General features: G+C 46.1%; 1 protein-coding gene across 5 annotated transcripts in view; it reads right to left on the reverse strand.

Annotated features, from left to right (window-relative positions):
- ING4 (inhibitor of growth family member 4) overlaps positions 1-21068 on the reverse strand; it is a 43315-nt gene continuing 22247 nt past the window's right edge. For 2 of the 5 annotated variants that reach the window (XM_037910708.2, XM_043538716.1), the window contains exons 2-8: positions 4839-4910; positions 4479-4645; positions 4097-4211; positions 3643-3751; positions 1668-1812; positions 1186-1247; positions 1-899 (exon numbers count right to left, since the gene is read on the reverse strand). In XM_037910708.2, coding sequence (XP_037766636.1) covers positions 860-899; positions 1186-1247; positions 1668-1812; positions 3643-3751; positions 4097-4211; positions 4479-4645; positions 4839-4910 — 710 coding nt within the window. In that variant the 3' untranslated portion in view covers positions 1-859. Of the gene's footprint in view, positions 900-1185; positions 1248-1667; positions 1816-3642; positions 3752-4096; positions 4212-4478; positions 4646-4838; positions 4911-10418; positions 10428-11843; positions 11884-18684; positions 18689-21068 lie in introns of those variants that run through there. The other 3 variants (XM_043538628.1, XM_037910717.2, XM_037910701.2) reach the window with 3 other exon arrangements.

Below are 21068 nucleotides of genomic sequence, written 5' to 3' on the forward strand. Positions count from 1 at the left end.
TTTGTTTCAATGGGTTTTATTTAATTCCATATTTTACAAGGTGGATCTGGATTCCCAAACTTCCCATCACCAGGAGAACAAAGGATCTTGGACAGCAAAAAGGATTGGGGAACTCTGGGGCAGAAGCACAGGTGATACAAAACCAGCTCCACCTAAGCTCACGAATGCTTCCTCTTTCCTGTAAGACAAAGTACACTACCCATTCCTGAGATATTCCCCCAGAAGGGGAATAAATGAGACTCAGGCTCTCTCTAAACTCCCTCCTCTCCCACATACAACAGAGACCACTTGGTACTGGAGGTGATTGTGGAATGTAAGGTAGGGCAGGGAAGGACTAAGGGATCCAACTTTTCAACCAACCTGTAAGATGAAGAGGTGGCCTGCTTACCCCCCACGCCCAGGAAAGATCTAATAAAATCAGGAGCCTATAAAGTTTGGGGAGACTTACCTCCTTCCCCTGGGCATTCAGGTAATCTTTCACTTCCCTGACTAAATCTGGCTTCCCCAAGGAGAGATGCAGGCAATGGACTCTAAGTGGGGTGAAGGGTGAGCCATGGAAATCAGGGGACCATCCAACCCCTAGGAATCTGGGGGCTACCTAGCTACCCTCATTCCCTCTGGGATTCAGAGACCTGTTCTAGAACAGCACACAAAGGACCTCCAAGGGGAATCTGAAGGTAGCACGGGATACAGAACACATTGGAACTGTCATGAGGGCACAGCCCATTCAAAGGTCACCCTAACCACAAACAGGGCAAGACTCCCCGCAACCTCAAAGCCCAGGGGCTGGGGGAGCCTTGATGAGGCCCTAGTAGAAGAGATGGGACTCTGGCCACTGCACCAGGGGGCTCTAGGGATTTTATTTCTTCTTCCTCTCCTGGGAACAGCGAGGGCAGAACCTGGTAGGAAAAGGAGAGAGAAGGCAGCAGTTATGGCGTGGGAGGGACCCACCAATACACAAAGCCTATGGGACCCTCCTTAGTGCCCCCCCAAATACAGCCACACACACAGAAGCCCTTAAACACACACAACCCCCAATAACTCTTCATTGAGATGCAGTCCCAACACCCCCTAACATCCATAGTCACCCCGCCCCAGAACGTCCCGCTCCAGACACCCATGGGACTCCCCAGTGATTTATAGCCTCTTGAAACCTCTGATGTCCTTGTTTCAGCACCCACTCACCATTTCCCTCTCGGCTTTGTCGTCAGGCCCACACAGGCGAAATGGAACCACTCAATGGAGCACTGATGTGGGATGAAGAGCACAGAGTCAGTCGTACAGTAGAGTTTCCTTCCCTCCTGAGTCTTTTGGGGGCTACCAACACCCCCTCAGTATTTGATCACATAACCTCCCCTTGCAACTCCTCAGCAGTGACCACATCAATATTCAGGATTGTGGAAGTGGATTGAGAAACTCACCTAATTCCTACTCTGTTTTAAAGCTTCCCTCCTCCTGGACTCCAGACCTGTCCAGGACAAAAATCTGTCCCTTAAGGGTCTCTCTAAAATGAGCATCCTCCTTAATTCTCCCCTCTCACGTAATCTGTACATACACCCTCAACCTGCAGGTGTCACTGCTTGAGATAGCAGGGCCCACATAAGCAGAACCAGATTTCCAGTGTGAGTCTCGCCCCGCCCCCATTCTCTCCAAGCCCAGTATCTTACATCAGGGTTATCACAGCCAATCATCTCCCCATAGGAGACCTGGTGGCACAGGCAGTAGGTGGGTTCGTTGGGATCCACAGGCATATCCAGCACATCTGAGGGGTGCACATTTCCAAATGTCACTGAGGGCATCCCATACTCCGTGCTGCTGCAGGGAGAAGGAGGAATCAGGTCAGCAAAGTCACCAGGGTGGGGACACCCCCACACTTCACCCGGGGAGGCCCTCTGCTGTGGACTCCACCTTGACAGAAACAGAAAGAGACCCTTCCCCACATAACACAACTGCAGAAATTCACTATCCCAGGTCCTGTCCTCACAGCAAGGACCTGACCTCTCCAGGCCTCTATCTCCTTCCGGAGGGAAGGACATTTCTCTCACTAGGAGTCCCAGCCTACCCGGGGGCTCTTGCTCTAACTGCTCCAGGGCACAGCAGGAACAAGTGGGATGGATGAGCCCATTGGTCTAATCTGGGTGAAGTCAGGGGATCGCTTATGATCTGGATGAGGGATGGATTGTACCCTCAGCAAGTTCTCGGATGACACTAAGCTGGGGGGAGAGGTAGATATGCTGGAAGGTAGGGACAGGGTCCGGAATGACCTAGACAAATTGGAGGATTGGGCCAAGAGAAAACTGATTAGGTTCAACAAGGACAAGTGCAGAGTCCTGCACTTAGGACGGAAGAATCCCATGCACTGTTACAGGCTGGGACTGATTGGCTAAGCGGAAGTTCTGCAGAAAAGGACCTGGGGATTACAGTGGATGGGAAGCTGGATTTGATAGCAGCCTTCAACTAACAGCCCTCTACCCCACTAACGGGGGGTTCCAAGGAGGATGGAGCTAGGCTGTTCTCAGTGGTGGCAGATGACAGAACAAGAAGCAATGGTCTCAAGTTGCAGTGGGGGAGGTCTAGGTTGGATATTAGGAAAAACTATTTCACTAGGAGGATGGTGAAGCACTGGAATGGGTTATCTAGGGAGGTGGTGGAATCTCCATCTTTAGAGGTTTTTTAAGGCTTGGCTTGACAAAGCCCTGGCTAGGATGATTTAATTGAGATTGGTCCTGCTTTGGGTAGAGGGTTGGACTAGATGACCTCCTGAGGTCTCTTCCAACCCTAATCTTCTATGATTCTATGACAAAGGGCAGGACCTGACCATTGGTTTGATCCTGATTAGGGGTGTAGCCAGCCGCGGCCCCCATAAATGGCTTGACCCCCCCCGGCAGTAGCAGCTCCTGCTCCATGGGGAGGGGTGCAGCCCATGGCTCCCTCTGCATCTGCCCTGCCAAGCAGTCTGTGCCTGTGTCTGTGTCAAACTCCTGTCACGTCGTTACCTTGCTTTTGAAGTGCAGTTTGCACAGTTTCCTATCTGAACCACAAATAACAGCAGAAGTCCTTGAGGATGTGAGGGGCTTGCTTAAAGCTATATTACCAATTGTATTCATGCTTATGAACATGTAATCAATATATAAGGAGTGAGATAGTATGAGTGTAAGAAACCAATCGCAAGGCTTGAACTGAAATATTACCATGTAAGGATAATCAAGGTGTATCTGGGACTGTATATAAACCTACTGCAGTAGCGGCCAGAGAGAGATGTAACCTACGACAGCAAAAACTCAGGACCGGACCGGAAGCAGTAGAGCCCTCCCACAGACCCGAAGGGGCTTCGGGGACTCTTGTCGCCTAGCGTTTTGATCTCTGGGAAGCTGGAACCTGGCCAGTCTCAGTCACCTAAGATCGAAAACAACACCTGCGTCTACAGCCTGCCAGTATGCATGGAATGTGTGTGAGTATAACTGCGCAAATAATGGAAGCAAGCAATAAATCAACCCTCAATACTGTTTCAATTCGACCTTTGTTTGTGGTTATTTCTTGGCTGGTTCCAAGAAAGAGTAACAAGGGGAACCTTGATGGACCCACTGGTCTGACCTAACTTGTGTGGTTACCCCCCATTCCCTAAGTCTCCCTGTCACTTACGTGCGGACGAGTTTCAGCTTCTTTTGAGCCATCTTTGGTGCCTCCTCATCAGAGTTTTTCCCCTTAGAACGAGCACGGGCAGCTTTCTTCTCCTTTTGGGCCCGGCCCTCTGGAGGGATGGGGAAAAGAAATGGGCACTAAACTCTTCCACCCACGAAGACAGATACCTGTACACCAGGCCCCTTTACAGCATTAAGACACGCACCCCGCCCTTTCATAGTCTCTGGTCTACACACACCCATCATCTCCTCTGAGACACCCCATCACAACCCTCCATCATCATCCCTGGGTCACCTCCTTGTCACTTGCTGGGGTTCTAGCTCCTCCTCAAACTCCAACTTCACTGTCTCTGGGCCATCTCCTGCCATCCTCCTCCCAGGCTCTCTTCCAACCCCACCACTTCTGTGGTTCTGGGCCCCACTATATCAGTTTGTGGCAGGGCCCTGGAACTCACTCTTCTTGCCCTTGCTGGAGGAGCTGTCGTAGTCACTCGACTCAATCTGCTTCTCCTTCAAGTCAGCTTCAAAACGGGCAAGGTCCGTGTCTAGCCGCCGGATGTGCTTATCCACCTGCAGGTAGGACAGTAAGCAAAAGCATTATTAGGGGATGGAATCCTGAAGGGCCTAGAAAGGACAGGGGAAGGGGCTTCAGCAGAGAGGCAACTGTAGGTGGTGCCTACAAGGGAGACAGGGATCCATGTTGGGACTGGAGCAAAGGATTTCCAAATGCTTTATAATCCCATCCAGTACCAGGAACAGGATACAGTGAGTCGTGACTCCCAGCCCTTCATGCTATAACCCTTAGTCACCACTCTGCTCCCTCTCTCTCCTTCATACCATCTCATAGGTCTGCATGGCCAGCTGAACCTTGTCATCCCCGAACTCCTTGCATTTTGCATAGGCCTCCTGAATTTGCTTGAGAAGCCCCAGTTTTTCCTCCGAAGACAGAGTCCGTGCATTGCTGATATACTCCGTGGCCAGTTTATCAATCTCTGACTTGAGGTCTGAAACAAGACCGGATTCATGGTCAAAAATATCCCAGTGCCCTCTGCTAGGAAGGGCAGATCTGGACAGCTGCAGGCTCCCTCCTCTGCCCTGTTGTCACACCACCACCTGCAAGGAAAGGAAGAGCAGGCCAGCTGCAGGGTCCCTACCTACTCACAGCACATTACTCTGGGCCTCATTCCTGACACTCACCTTCTGTTCGCTGGTCTAGATCTCGCATGAGTTGGAAATTTCTCTGCAATTCAAATGGCAGGTTCTCAATGCCTGGAGAGAGAGGTAGATACATGGAGAGGTCAGGTCGCTGTCTCTGTTTCCCCCATTAAGCATTTATAATAACCAGATATAGGACTTAACATCCCCTAATTTCCCTGTCAGTCCAATTCTGATGTAATGCAGCAGCTGTTCTCTAAGATGCCAATGATTCAGTCTTGCACCCATTGGAAGCCTAGAGTCTGGTGGGCTCACAGACGGGGTTGTTACTTTAGTAAATCTTACTGGGGTCCACTAAGTTGGCACTCTCTCCAACTCCCCCTCAATGCAGACATTATTAATTGGCTAATTGCTTGCAGGTAGCATGGAAAAGGTGGGTCAGGAGAAGGAGAGGGTAGTGGTCCTGATCAGAGCAAGAAGGCTCTTCCACGCATAAGATGCAGCATGAGAAGAGGTACGGGGTTGTTTATGGAAGAATCTGACAACTACACAATGGTAGTGGTAGCAAAAAAAATAATACTGGAAAGCTCATGAGGGACGAAGCTGTGCAGTGGCTTAAAGATCAGGACAAAAAGCTTGAACATGATATGGAGGAAAAAGAAGAACCAGTGGATTCAAAGGTTATTCGGGGATGATAGACCAAGATACCAGAAAGATAATCTTAGTGGCTGCATGTTGAATGGACTGAAGGTAAGTGGTGTATGTGTCCAGGCAGTCTTAAAGAAAGAAGTCACAGTAATAAAGACAATAGATATGGGGCTGTGCAAGAGTTCTGCTGAGGGAGCAGAGAGAAAAGGTACCAACTTAGAAACATCATGGAAGCAGCAGCAATATTTGGCCTGGATGTAATTCAAATACGCATGCACCAGAAGCACAGGTCCTTATCAGTAAAGATAAATGAGATATATCTTATTGTAAGCTGTACAGGACCTAGGAGAACATGGGTGAAAAATACTGATTGCATCCAGTACAAGACATTGACGACACAGACCACACTAGTCAGTTCATTACAATATAACACAGAACCATAGACATGTAGGATTGGAAGGAAGCTCAATAGGTCATCTAGCCCAGTCCCTTGTACTCAAGACAGGACTACATAATAACTAAACCAGAGGTTTTCAACCTTTTTTCATTTGCAGACCCCTAAAAAACTTCTAAAGGAAGCACGACCCCTTTGGAAAACTTAGACCATCTGCGGACCCCAGGGGTCCGTGGACCACAGGTTGAAAACCATTGAACTAGACCATTCCTGGCAGGTGTTTGTCTAAACTGCTCTTAGAAACCTCCAGTGAGGGAGATTCTACAACCTCCCTAGGCAATTTGTTCCAGTGGTTAACTACCCTGACAGTTAAGAAGTTTTTTCTAATGTCCAACCTAAACCTCCCTTGCTACAATTTAAGCCCATCGCTTCTTATCCTATCCTCAAAAGTTAACAATTTTTCACTCTCCTCCTTGTAACAACCTTTTATGTACTTAAAAACCATCAGTCTTCTCTTTTCCAGACTAAAGAAACCAAATTATTTTCTATCTTTCCACACAAGTCATGTTTTCTAGACCTTTAATAATTTTTGTTGCTCTCCTCTGGACTTTCTCCATTTTGTCCACATCTTTCCTGAAATGTGGCACCCAGAACTCGACACAATATTCCAGCTAAGACCTCATCAGCACAGAGCAGAGTGGAAGAATTACTTATCGTGTCTTGCTGACAATGCTCCTGCTAATACACCCTAGAATTATGTTTGCTTTTATACCGTTCACTCATATTTATCTTGTGATCCTCTATAACCCCCAGATCCCTTTCTGAAGTACTCCTTACCAGGCAGTCATTTCCCATTTTGCATGTGTGCAATTGATTGTTCCTTCCTAAGTAGAGTACTTTGCATTTGTCCTTATTGCATTTCATTGTATTTACTTCAGACCATTTCTCCAGATAATTTTGAATTTTAATCCTATCCTCCAAAGCACTTGCAACCCCTCCCAGCTTGGTATCATCCGTAAACTTTTTAAATGTACTCTCTCTGCCATTATCTAAATCATTTATGAAGATATTGAACAGAACTGGACCCAGGACTGATCACCGCAGGACCCCACTCAATATGCACTTCCAGCTTGACTGAACCGCTGATAACTACTCTCTGGGAATGATTTTTCAACCAGTTAGGCACCCACCTTATAACAGCTTCATCTAGGCTTTATTTTGCTAGTTTGTTTATGAAAAGGTCTAGCAAAACAGTAACAACAAGCTCAGGAAAGTCAAGATATACTACATCTACCACATCCACCCTATTCATAAGGCTTATTACCCTGTCAAAGAAAGCTATTAGGTTGGTTTGACATGATTTGTTCTTGACAAATCCATGTTGACTGTTACTTATCACTTCATTATCTTCTAGGTGTTTGCAAATTGATTACTTGATTATTTGCTCCATTATCTTTCCAGGTTCTGAAGATGAATGGTTTGTAATTCCGAGGGTTGTCCTTATTCCCCTTTTTTTAGATTGACACTATATTTGCCCTCTTCCAGTCCTCTGGAATATTACCCATCTTCCATGAGTTTTCAAAGATAATCACTAATGGTTCAGATATCTCCTTAGTCACCTCCTTCAGTATTCTAGGATGTATTTCATCAGGCCCTGCTGACTTGAATACATCTAATTTGTCTAAGATAATCCTAAAACTGTTTTACATTAAATAAATAATAAAATAATAGTGCTTTTCATGCAACCAACTCAAAGCACTGAAGTGCTTGAAGTGCCACAAAGAAGGATTAATTTCCCCATTTTACAGATGGGAAAACAGAGGTCGAGATGGGAAGAGACTTGTCCAAGGTCATAGAGCAAATCGGGGAAAAGCTGGGAATAGAATACAGGAATCTTGACTCCAAGTACCCTGCTCTTTAGTCTATTCTGCCTGCTGCATTATAACATAATTCAGTTGTCTCTCTCCAGGTCCTGGAAGTTCTGAAACACAATGTATATTGTAACTACCAAATGTTATTACAGTAACAGACTGCTGCAAGACTCAAAAGTCAGTATTCCATGATTCTTTTTCAGCATTACTTCTTACTAGTGTTGTTGATTAATTGCAGTTAACTCATGCGATTAACTCAAAAAAATTAACTGCGACTAAAAAAATTAATCGCACTGGTAAATAATAGAATACCAATTGAAATTTATTAATATTTTCAGATGTTTTTCTACATTTTCAAATAAATATATTGATTTCTATTACAATTCAATACAAAGTGTAGTGTTCACTTTATATTATTTTTTATTACAAATATTCACACTGTAAAAATGATAAAGAAATAGTATTTTTCAGTTCACCTCATACAAGTACTGTAGTGCAATCTCTTTATTGTGAAAGTGTAATTTACAAACGTAGATTTTTTTTGTTACATAACTGCACTCAAAACCAAAACACTATAAAACCTTAGAGCCTACAAGTCTACTCAGTCCTACTTCTTGTTCAGCCAATTGTTAAGACAAACAAATTTGTTTACATTTATGGGAGATACTGCTGACTGCTTCTTATTTACAGTGTTACCTGAAAGTGAGAACAGGCATTCGCATGGTACTTTTGTAGCCACGTTTCAGATGTGCTAAACATTCATATGCCCCTTCAAGCTTCGGCCACCATTCCAGAGGACATGCTTCCATGCTGATGATGCTGTGACGAAGTGGGACTGTTCTTAATGTTTCCTCTGAATAGTGTGGGGGTGCCTCAGTTTCCCCTATGCAGTTCTTAAGTATTTAGGTGGTGGGGTAAGGGTGTATGATCATTGCAGAGCCCTAGAGGGCAGGTGTGTGCAGGGGTCTGGACACAGAGAATGGCCAACATCCTGTTTCCTAGCAACTGATGGCCTGGGCCCTTCCCTCCCCCTCCCCCACCGCAAGGTGAGAGCTAAAGGGTTGGAGAACAAAGGAATCAGGTGACCTCCTGGCCCGGGAAAGGGGAAAGCCCAGAGAAGGAGGGGCTGGAGGGAGTTTCAGTTTGGGGCTGGCTGGGACATGGAGTGAAGTGCAGACGTGGTTATCTGGCTCACTGCCCCCCAAAATGGACCCAGCTGAGGGGTCCTGTTCTCTGCACCTGCAAGCTCTGTTTTAGACCATGGTTCCTGTCGTCTAATAAACCTCTGTTTTACTGGCTGGCTGAGAGTTACTGCAGAGTTGGGGTGCAGGACCCTCTGGCTTCCCCAAGACCCCGCCTGGGCGGACTCGTTGGGGGAAGTGCACGGAGGGGCAGAGGATGCTGAATGCTCCGAGGTCAGACACAGGAAGGTGGAAGCTGTGTGAGCTTTGTGTCCTGAAGACAGGCTGCTCACAGAAAGGAGACTTCCCCAGAGTCCTGACTGGCTTCATGGGGAGCAGTTCCAGAGCATCACCCAGGGACTCCATGACAGATGCTCATTAAAAAAATATGTTCATTAAATTTGTGACTGAACTCCTTGGGGAAGAATTGTATGTCTCCTGTTCTGTTTTATCCATTTCATGTTATAGCAGTCTTGGATGATGACCCAGCACATGTTCATTTTAAGAACACTTTCACAGCAGATTTGACAAAACGCAAAGAAGGTACCAGTGTGAGATTTCTAAGGATAGATACAGCATTCGACCCAAGGTTTAATAATCTGAAGTGCCTTCCAAAATCTGAGCAGGACGAGGTATGGAGAATGCTTTCAGGTATCTTAAAAGAGCAACACTCTGACATGGAAACTACAGAACCTGAACCACCAAAAAAGAAAATCAACCTTCTGCTGGTGGCATCTGACTCAGATGATGAAAATGAACATGCGTCGGTACGCTCTGCTTTGGATCATTATCGAGCAGAATCCATCATCAGCATGGACGCATGTATTCTGGAATGGTGGCTGAAGCATGAAGGAACATATGAATCTTTAGCGCACCTGGCACATAAATATCTTGCAATGCCACCTACAACAGTGCCATGTGAATGCCTGTTCTCAATTTCAGATGACACTGTAAACAAGACGTGGGCAATATTATCTCCTGCAAACTGTAACCAGACTTGTTTGTCTGAGTGATTGGCTGAAGTAGGACTGAGTGGACTTGTAGGTTCTAAAGTTTTACATTGTTTTATTTTTGAATGCAGTTATTTTTTGTACATAATTCTACATTTGTAAGTTCAACTTTCATTATAAAGAGCACTACAATACTTGTATTAGATTAATTTAAATATACTATTTATTTTGTTTTTTACAGGGCAAATATTTGATATCAAAAATAAATATAAAGTGAGCACTGTACACTTTGTATTCTGTGTTGTAATTGAAATCAATGTATTCGAAAATGTAGAAAACATCCAAAAATATTTAAATAAATGGTATTCTATTATTGTTTAACGGTGTGATTAATCTTTCTTAATCGCTTGACAACCCTACTTCTTACCCATAGCCATGGAGGTTCTCTTGGACTCCTCTTACTGGGGAAACTGTTGGGGGGAAAAGCCCACTTTCTTCTGTGACTGGACAAAAGACTGTGCTGCATGCAATAAAACTCAGTGACCCAGGCACTCAAGACCACCAAGCTTGATTACTACTATCCATATCTAGAAATGAAATCACATGACCTGAAAAAACTCCAGTTGGTAAGAAATGCAGCAACTTGTGTGCACAGCAACATAGGACACCATGAAAACATCTCCATTCTGCACTGGCTGTCCATTGAATTCAGAATCTGGATCAAGGTCTCCATTCTGATATTCAAAGCCCTCTACAGGATTGGTCACAACATGACCCACCTTTCATGACCATGCATTCCCACAACAGAAATTATCAAAACTAAGACAATTAAGCTGCCAACTATTGGGGAAGGCTTGTGAATGCAAAAGACAGAATTCTCAAAAAAACTGGACCCAAACTATGGAACTCACTCTGGCAAGAAAGAAGAATGACTACAGCTGACTTGGATTTGCAGGGCTCAGGCTGCAGGGCTATAAAAGTGCTGTGTAGACATCAGATCTACTGCAGGGAAACGGGCTCTGGGACCTCCCCACTCACAGGGTCCCAGAACTCAGGCCCCAGCCCAAGCCCAAACCATCTAAACCACAATTTTGCAGCCCTGCGAGTGTAAGTCAGCTGACCTGGTGCAACCGTGGGTGTTTAACTGCTGTGTAGACATACCCACTCTGTTCAGAACCTGTTTGTTCAACCTCAATTTCATCATGCAGACACAAAAACAACCACTTACGCACAAGCAAACGTCCTTACAAACAATGCAAAGTATTTCTTCTAGAGGCTGGGAAGGAACAGAGAGGGAATTTGTTACTATTATTTCTATTTTAAATAGCTAGGAGAGGCTCAGCTTCTATGGGCCATTTAAGTATTTAAATAGAAGGAAAAGTTTTCATGGTATTATTCCAAAGATTACCTATAAATGGGGTGGGGTGGGGGGCGGAGGACTACATTAAAAGAAAGATAACATTGCACAGTCAAGCATTCAAAAGTTAGGAAAAGCCAGACTTAAGATTGCCTCTGTAACCTCAGTCTATCCTCTTTGTACATATGTGTTATGCCACAGTCTTTAATTACATGATCACATACTATTTGTCCCACAAAATGCCTGCCTCATTCAGTGCATATGATGGATAGTGCTCACTGAATGAATTCTTTTCATCCTCATTTAATGTGTGGCCCCAGACCTTATTTACTGCACTATTAGTCAAACTATACTTTGAATACAGAATTATTAATTTCCTCACGGGCTTTTCTATAGTGCTCATCACTGAGTGCTTCACAGTGTATCTCCACCCCACTGCTGTCAGGTCCAGGTAGGTATTATAATTGCCATTCTACAGATCGGGAACTGAGGTTCAGAGAAATTAAGGACAAAAGGTATCCATTCGTTTTGGGTGCTCAATTTGAGACACCCAGAGCCTGGTACATCAATCACAATACTTAGCATTTTTATAGCACTTTATATGTTCAAAGTGCAGCTCCCATTGACTTCAGCTGCAAGTGCTTACCACATATGCAAATGAGACCCCAGGATCTCAAGTTGGGCACCTAGAAAATGAAGGACACATAATTAGTGACCACCTGCAAAAAGTCTTAATTTAATTACATAGGAACTCCGTGGCAAAGACAAGAATAGAATCCAATGACTAAACCATAAGACCATCCTTTCGTCTTCCTGCAGTCAACTGCCTCATTCACTATACACCTTCCAACTTCTGTAACAAATGTGGCAGGGGTGCTATAGACAACAATCTCATTCACTACACAACCCTGGTCCATTCCCAGAGGAGGCTCAGCCTGTGCATTGAATGATGGAGGGATCCTGTGGAAAAAACAACATGACCCTGTAATTAAAGACTGTATCATGATTGTGACAAAACTCTGTCCTTGTCTCTGTGGGTCCCGCATTTCCTGGCGGATTTCACTAGCCTCAGAGGCTCACTATGACCCTCCATGTAACCCTTCTCTCTCTAGAGACAAGAGTCACAGTCTACTGAGCCATTTTCATCCTAAGCCAGCGAGGGAGGTGACAAGAAGCTATCCTCCCTTGCACAGCCTCTGTTGTCTCCCAGTCTCAGTGATTAATCGGGGGGAGGGGGGGGGCGCAAAAGCGGGAGCCCGGGCCCGCCCTCTACTCCGGGCTCCAGCCCAGGGACCCTAATAGTATCAGCTACGGTAACTGACCTTTTAGAAACATGACACGTACAATTCCCTGGACTACTTCCCCACAGCAGCCCTCACTTCCTCAAGCTCCACTTCACCCTTACCTCAGGGCCTCCTTCCTTGTGCCTGATACGGTGTGTACTGCTCAGTCTCTCCAACAGCACAACTTCTTCCCACAGCTCCTTACATCCGCCCCCACCTGACAAACTGGGAGGCTTTTAACTAGTTTCAGCCAGCCCCTGATTGGCTTCAGGTGTCCCAATCAACCTAGCCTTCTCCCTGCCTTCTGGAAAGTTCTTAATTGGCCACAGGTGTCTTAACTGACCTGGAGCAGCTGTCATTTAACTTATCCTGGTACCAGGGATTTGTTTAGCCTGGAGCTAATGTATCTATTTCCCACTACTTTTCTATAGCCATCTGGCCTTGCCCCGTCACATATCCCCCCCTCTGCTCAACACCATAGAGTTGGGCAACTTGGGACGCCAGGCACTATGCTCGTGATAGACCATCAGCGTTGCCATGGTGGCATCCAGCCCTGTGCCGTATGCGGAACTGGAATGGTTGGAGGGATAAGAACCACCTGGTGACCCTTGCATTCTCTTCCTTATTCCACTGCATCCACTGGAGGGGTGCATGGTCCGTCACAAGAGTAAATCTCTGGACTAGGAGGTAATAATACAGTGTCTCCATAGCCCATTTGACAGCAAGGCATTCTCTCTCAACTACTGCGTATTTCTGTTCTCTTGGGAGAAGCTTTCTGCTTAGGTAGAGGATCGGGTGTTCCTCTTCTCCCACCATTTGCGACAGAACCGCCCCCAACCCCACCTCAGAAGCATCTGTTTGTAAAATAAATTCCTTGTTAAAGTCCGGGGCTATGAGTACTGGGTCATTACAGAGAGCCGTCCGAAGGTCTGTGGAATGCCCCCTCTGCTGCTTTGGTCCACTTTATCATGTCTGGACTTCGGGCCTTCACCAGGTCAGTTAGGGGACTTGCCCTAGGGGCGAAGTGGGGAATAAAATGTCGGTGGTAGCCTACCACACCTAGGAACGCGCAGACCTGATTCTTTCAGTTGGGCCGGGGCCAGTTTTGAATTGCCTCTAGCTTATTCGTTTGGGGCTTCACTATGCCCCTTCCCACAATATATCCCAGGTACCTAGCCTCTGCTATCCCTATGGCGCATTTAGCAGGATTAGCAGTGAGGCCAGCCAGCCTTAAGGTGCGCAGTACTGCCTCAACTTTCTCCAAGTGAGATCCCCAGTCTGGCATATGGATGATGACATCATCTAGGTATGCAGCTGCAAAACTAGTATGAGGGCGCAGCAGCTTATCCTTGAGGCGCTGGAATGTGGCCAGGGCCCATGTAGCCCAAAAGGGAGGACGGTGTACTGGAATAGCCTGTCCGGGGTGGAGAACGCTGTCTTTTCTTTAGCTTCTTTAGTCAGAGGAATCTGCCAGTACCCTTTCGTCAGATCCAGTGTAGTCAAGTATCGGGCACTACCCAGTCGGTCAACCAGTTCGTCGATGCGTAGTATGGGGTATGCATCAAACTGGGATATTTCATTCAGTTGGCGAAAGTCATTACAGAATGTCGTGGTACCGTCAGGTTTAGGCACTAGAACAATTGGATTGGACCACTGACTGTAAGATTCTTCAATAACCCCTAATTATAACATTTTCTTTACTTTGGCCTTGATTTTTTCTCCTTTGGCTGCTGGGATTCGGTAGGGTCTCAATGTTACCTTGGTTCTGGGGATCGTGCAGATATGGTGATAGGTCTCAGTCGTCCGCCCTGGTTTTGTAGAGAACACATCTCGGTGGCGATTAATCATGTCGGCTGCCTCGATCTTTTGGATCGGCGTCAAGTCAGATGATATCCTCACTTGCTCGTGTAAGTTATGCTCCTGGAAAAGGGTCTCCTGCGTGACTAAGCATGCCTCTCGATCATGCCAAGGTTTTAGAAGATTGATGTGGTAAATTTGCTCCGGTTACCGGCAGCCTGGCTGCTGCACCTTATAGTTCACCTCTCCCATGGCTTTGATTACTTCGTAGGGTCCCTGCCACTGGGCCAACAGTTTACTTTCTGCTGTGGGCACCAGTATCATCACCCGATCCCCTGGTAGGAACAGTCAAAGCTTTACTTGGTGGTTATAATTGGTTCGTTGGGTCTCCTGTGCTCTCTCCAAATGTTCCCATACAATGGGCGTAACTCGGGCTGTGCGATCTCTCATCTACAGTACACGCTCAACTATGTTCCTTCTGGGATTTGGCTTCTCTTCCCAGGCTTCTCTGGCTACATCCAATATGCTCCAGGGGTGGTGCCCATATAGTAGTTCAAATGGAGAGAAACCTGTGGAGGCTTGCAGAATCTCCCGGATGGCGAACATGAGGTAAGGCAATAGGGTATCCCAATCTTTCCCATCCTGGCTCACCACTTTCCTGATCATGGCCTTGAGGGTCCTACTGAACCTTTCCACAAGGCCATCTGTTTGTGGGTGGTATACAGAGGTCCGTAGGGCTTGTACATGGAGCAATGAACAGAGATCTTTCATCAACTTGGACACGAAACGTGTCCCTTGATCAGTCAATATCTCCTTGGGTAGCCCAACCCGGGCAAAGATCTGTACTTAGCTCCTTAGCTATTGTCTTGGAAGCTGTGTTGCGTAGGGGAACAGCTTCTGGGTACCAGGTTGCATAATCCAGTACAACAAGCACATGTTGGCAGCCCCGAGCTATCTTCTCTAGGGGCCCTACCAGATCCATGGCTATCCGTTTGAAAGGAACCTCTATTATTGGAAGAGGTATCAAAGGAGCCCGCAAGTGCGGGCGATGTCTATGTAACTGACACTCTGGACAAGAGGTGCAGTATCGCCGGACATCTTCATGTACTCCTGGACAGAAGAACCTCCGCAAGATCCATGCCTGGGTTTTCTCTACCCCTAGGTGTCCTCCAAATAGGTGACTGTGGACGAGACTCAATACAGCTTTTTGATGTTTTCGTGGCACCAGAAGTTGTTGTATCTCTTGCTCCTGCATTTGCACCACGCGGAACAGGAGATCTTTCTTCACTATAAAGTAAGGTCCGGGACTCCAGACCTTCCCATCCACGGGTATCTCATCGATCTCAGCCACCTCTTTCCTGGCGTTATCATATTTGGGGTCCTCTGCCTAGTCCCACCCAAAAGTCTCTCTCCCAGGACTAACCTGCCCAAGCTCCCAGGGGCCAGCTTCTGCTTCTTCCAACGGCTCGCCACCGTCATGGCTGGGGCCAGCCTCTGGCTCACCTTCTGTGGTGGAAGTTTCTCGGTTGGCTGCTCGCGTCCATCTGCCTACTCGGGAGGTCTTCTGGCCCTGGGTCAGGATCCGGGTTCCCAAGGCCTTCACAGCCTTCCTCTCTTTTTTTGTCTTCCGGGTCTTTTGGGGGGCTGAGAACAGATCCTGAGAAATCTCAGTGAACACAGGGGGTTAACATTCCCCCGGTGATGAGTCGCTGTCCTCAGGATCCCCACCTCCCTCCAGCCTCTCCAGAGGAAGTAAATTATCAAACCCTGGATAGTCCCTCCCAATGACTACAGGATATGGGAGTTTAGGAACTACCCCACAGTCACCTCAATGGGGTTCCCCTGAACCTCTATCTCCACCGGAATGGTGGGGTAATGGCTCACGGCCCCATGCATGCACATCACTGCTACACGTTTGGTTTGTAGCAGCTAACTACTTTTTACCAGCTTACCCAATATGAGGGTGATAGCACTCCCAGAGTCCACAAGTGCTGTAGTTTCTGCTCTATTTATCCTCACTAGCCTGGTGTAATTATGCAGGGCTAATGCAACCCCTGCGAGGTGGATAAGGGAGCATGGGACCTCCCAATCCCTCAAGTTACATTGCATAGGCTCCTTGGTGCTGGGACTCTGTGCTGCTATGTGTCCCTATCCCCACATGCATAACATCTGTAATTGCTTTTAATCACTACCCTATCCCGGGGGTTAGGGGGTTTAGTCCCGGGGTTCCCCCTACTCAGGACAGTCCCTGCTGGTTTTCGGCCCCCGCACTTCTTCCACCTAGGACTCCCTGGGGGTTTGGCTGCCCAACCTTCCAGGGTTGGGATCGGGTGCTTGCTTCGAAAGGGGCCATCCTTGGGTAGTCAGGTCAGTTCCCTGGCTGTCATCCGTCTTTCTACCAGCGTGATCATCTTGTCATACGTGGACAGATCATTCTGGCCTACCCATTTGTGGAGATCTGGTGGCAGTCCCTGCATGTAATGGTCCATGACTAGGGTCTCCAAAATCTCCTCCGGGCTGTACACCTCGGGCTGTAATCACTTCCGCGTGAGGTGTATGAGGTCGAATAGCTGGGACCTCGGGGGTTTGTTCTCCTGGTATTTCCACTCATGGAACCTCTGGGCCCTTACTGCTGCCATCATCCCTGATCATGCTAGGATCTCTGCCTTCAGACAGGTATAGTCAGGGGCATCTGTGGCAGGCAAGTCAAAGTAGGCCTTCTGGGCCTCTCCACACAAGAAAGGGGCGAGAATGCTGGCCCACTGCTCCTGGGGCCACGCCTCAGGCTGAGCAGTCCTTTCCAATGAGAGGAGATATGCCTCTACGTCATCTCCTGACATCATCTTTGGCAGACAACAAGTGTCCCTCAATGTTCGTGTCCCGTCGGACCCCCAGGCCTGGGTGGTGAGGATCTTCAGGTGGTCCACCACCTCTCAAGAGGGCACGATCTTGGGTTGCCTGGCTCATCAATAATTGGTTTTCTGCAGTAGCCTCATAGACTCCTGTTGCGCCATTGCCTGAACCTAGGTGGTCTCCTGCTGGGCTGCCGTGGCTTGTACCAGAGCTCTTACCACTTCCTCCATTGTGGTACAAAGCAAACAAACAAACCAAAACAAAACCAAAAATCCAAAACCCCAGTGCACTTTTTTTTTTAAACCTCTTTCTTCCGCCACGCTGTGAACGAAATCCCACCCTTAACACCAGTTGTGACAAAGCTCTGTCCTTGTCTCCATAGGTCCCGCATCCCCTGGCGGATTTTGCTAGCCTCAGAGGCTCACTGTGACCCTCCACGTAATCCTTCTCTCTCCAGAGTCAAGGGTCACAGTCTACTGAGCCATTTTCATCATAAGCCAGCGAGGGAGGTGACAAGAAGCTATCCTCCCTTGCACAGCCTCTGTTGTCTCCCAGTCTCAGTGATTAATCGGGGGGTGGGGGGCAAAAGTGGGAGCCTGGGCCTGCCCTCTACTCCGGGCTCCAGCCCAGGGACCCTAATAGTATCAGCTATGGTAACTGACCTTTTAGAAACATGACACGTACAATTCCCTGGGCTACTTCCCCACAGCAGCCCCCATTTCCTCAAGCTCCACTTCACCCTTACCTCAGGGCCTCCTTCCTTGTGCCTGATATGGTGTGTACTGCTCAGTCTCTCCAACAGCACAACTTCTTCCCACAGCTCCTGACATACACACCCACCTGACTAACTGGGAGGCTTTTAACTAGTTTCAGCCAGCCCCTGATTAGCTTCACGTGTCCCAATCAACCTAGCGTTCCCCCTGCCTTCTGGAAAGTTCTTAATTGGCCACAGGTGTCTTAACTGACCTGGAGCAGCTGTCATTTAACTTATCCTGGTACCAGGGATTTGTTTAGCCTGGAGCTAATATATCTATTTCCCACTACTTTTCTATAGCCATCCGGCCTTGCCCAGTCACATAATGCATACACACACAGGAGTTTAATTAAGATTTGCATGAGCAATGTTAATTCTGATATTTCCTATTAGAGGGTGTGACTTTGCTACCTTAATATTTTCAATAATTTTAATATAATTTCTTAGTTTAACACCGCAAATTTAAAAACCAAAAATTCTATCATGAGAAACCATACTGACCCCTCAAATGCATCATGAGCAAGGTTGGAATCTTTAGATCCACAGCACAGACCCTCTATGACTTGTGCAATAGGAGTTTATGCTCTGTGTGAACCAACAATAGGAGAGTGATACACACCCTTAGCAAATAGCTGTGAAACCTACTAGCAAACAGTTGAGACTCAAAAATCCTGGATTCTACCCCAAGTTCTAGAAAGGAGGCCTCTCTAGTAATGATAGACCTTTATTGCTCAACTCCCAAAGTTACACCGTGACCCATTCCGAGCTATTATCCATGAGGGATAAGTAGTAGCCAAAACAGTGCTCCAGTCAGCCCTCGATGCAGCCAACACAGCAGCCTGGTCCATCTCCACTGTGGTGGTTATGCGACAAGTGTTTTGGTCACACCTATTTGGCCTCCCTTAGGAAGTGCAGATGACAGTTGAAGACCTTCCGTTTGAAGGCACCAAATTGTTCCCTAAAAAGACTGATGCATCCTTCTATATCCTTAAAGATTCCAGGGCCACTCTCCGCTAATTAGGAATCTATACTCCTGGCTCATGGTTAATGGTTTGAGTACCAGCCGTGCAGGGCAAGGCTGGACCCCCAAGATTGGAACGGTTGACAGCTGCAGCAGTGGCACAATATCTTAGGGAAAAGAAGTCCCCTGCTAAGGCACAAAGAATGAAAGGAGGAAGTGGAAAGTGGAGTAAATATAGAATTCCCGATATTTTGCAAAAATTAATTATAGCTCAGTGGAAAACTTGTAGGCTATTTTCTGGAGTTGTTTGGGCACATGACCAGTTGGAAATTAAGTAGTGTACCTGGCAACCCTGAGACAAAGACGAAATTCATTCTACTGAAATAAATGTGTAGTGTGGAAGCCAAAATGCTGCTAACCTATAAGGCCCAGTTAGAGGCCCTATGCTTTGCTTATGTTTTACAGATAAATCTGTTCTTGCCACAGAACCACAACTAGGGGATGAGCCAGCAGGCTGTGAAGTTACTCAAATTATAATATGATGGGCATCCTTGTTGGGGGAGCAGACCACCATCACAGCACATACTGGAAGTACTAATTCAACCTGGATGACATATTTGCAAACTAAATCGGGTACCCTAGCTACCCCTAGGGGAAAGGTAATAAAAGCATAAGATGTAGGAAATGGCAGTATTGGCCACATACAGGAATAATGGAACACAGACCCCTTAAATGGACTCTCCCATGTCCAGGAAGAGATCAATACGTAAAAGGAACCTGGCTTGGTAGGAAATATTTAATTTCATTGTACTCATAAGGTCATTTAGGACAAAACGAGAGGGTCAGGTACGGTGTGAAGTTACCCAGATTGTAGCTATAGCCTTTCAACCAGGGGACCAGATTGATATTTTTACACATACAGGTGGAACCGAGTCTGTGTGGATCCTTGAGTGACAAGAACTTAAGGGAATGCTGATTACTTCTCCCGGTCAAACTATGTAGGCACAGTGGAGGTTTAAGGTGAGTAATTGACATGTTTCAGATCCAACTGAAAGGGGTCCCCCACAATGGGCTTTCATATGGTCACAAAGAACACAGTATGAAGCAAATCAATTAAAATGGCAATGTAATGAAAAATTTGCAGGGGTGAATGTAATTTATGAGATTTATATTTACACTAAAGGGTCTGAACTTGAAGTATCAATTTGAAATATTGAGAGACAGTGTGAGGCTGAGAAACATAATGAAGACCCCCATGGTTAATGAGTAGAAAAAAGTGATTGTTACAAATCACACAAGTACAAAACTCTAATTATAACCCCCATAGAAATAGAACCTAATATAAAAGATAAAACGGAACCACAATCAGCAGAGGTTGACCATGGGAGTGATATTCTGATTATCTGGCCAATATCTCTGAGGTAATCACCCCAGTGATGCCTAATGAAGATGACCCGAGTGATGCCTCAGGTATCTAATGAAGATAAGGGAACAGCAGAGAAAGATTAAACCCTCACCAAAGAGGTTAACTCATCACCAGGCATTACAAGGATTTTGAAGTACCCTACGACCCAACAGAAAACCCCAATCAGCCAAATCTAGTGAGGACTATGAGTGGAAGAAGAACTAGATGAGGGAGTTTGGCAGTGTGTAAATACAGATTAGACTTGGCAAAGTAAATGGGTACCAATTGTTTTGCACAGGGAACCTCCTCAAACATATTAACATAATCTTGAAAAAGTACCTCAAGAGTGTACTACCAAGGGGCCTGGTTTGATAACGGGACTGAAGTGACAGGAATATTTACAGGAGTTTTTGTAAAACTGTATAATATTACAGGGAATATCTATATATGTCACTGGGGATGTGAGTGGTGTTCTCAGAGGAATTGTTCATTACAGGGTGGATAAAAATCAATGATTTTTTTATTTAAATTGGATTTCTTTGATAAAATGCTTTTTGAGGAAAAACCTATCTAAAGATAGTTTTAATTAATTAAATTAATTAACTTTAATTAAGATATAATGTATTTTAATTTTAATTAATTTAATTTAATTAAGATATAATGTAAAGTTAATTAACTTTAATTAAGATATAATGTATCTCAAAGATATCTCATCATGGAATAGGGATTATAAATTCTAATTCTATAGTATAAAACAATATATTCATGTAATATTTAAGAACAGTTTTGTAAACGAGTTCCAATAATTCATGGATTAG

The sequence above is a fragment of the Chelonia mydas genome, chromosome 1, assembly GCF_015237465.2.
Source record: "Chelonia mydas isolate rCheMyd1 chromosome 1, rCheMyd1.pri.v2, whole genome shotgun sequence".
NCBI lineage: Eukaryota > Metazoa > Chordata > Testudines > Cheloniidae > Chelonia > Chelonia mydas.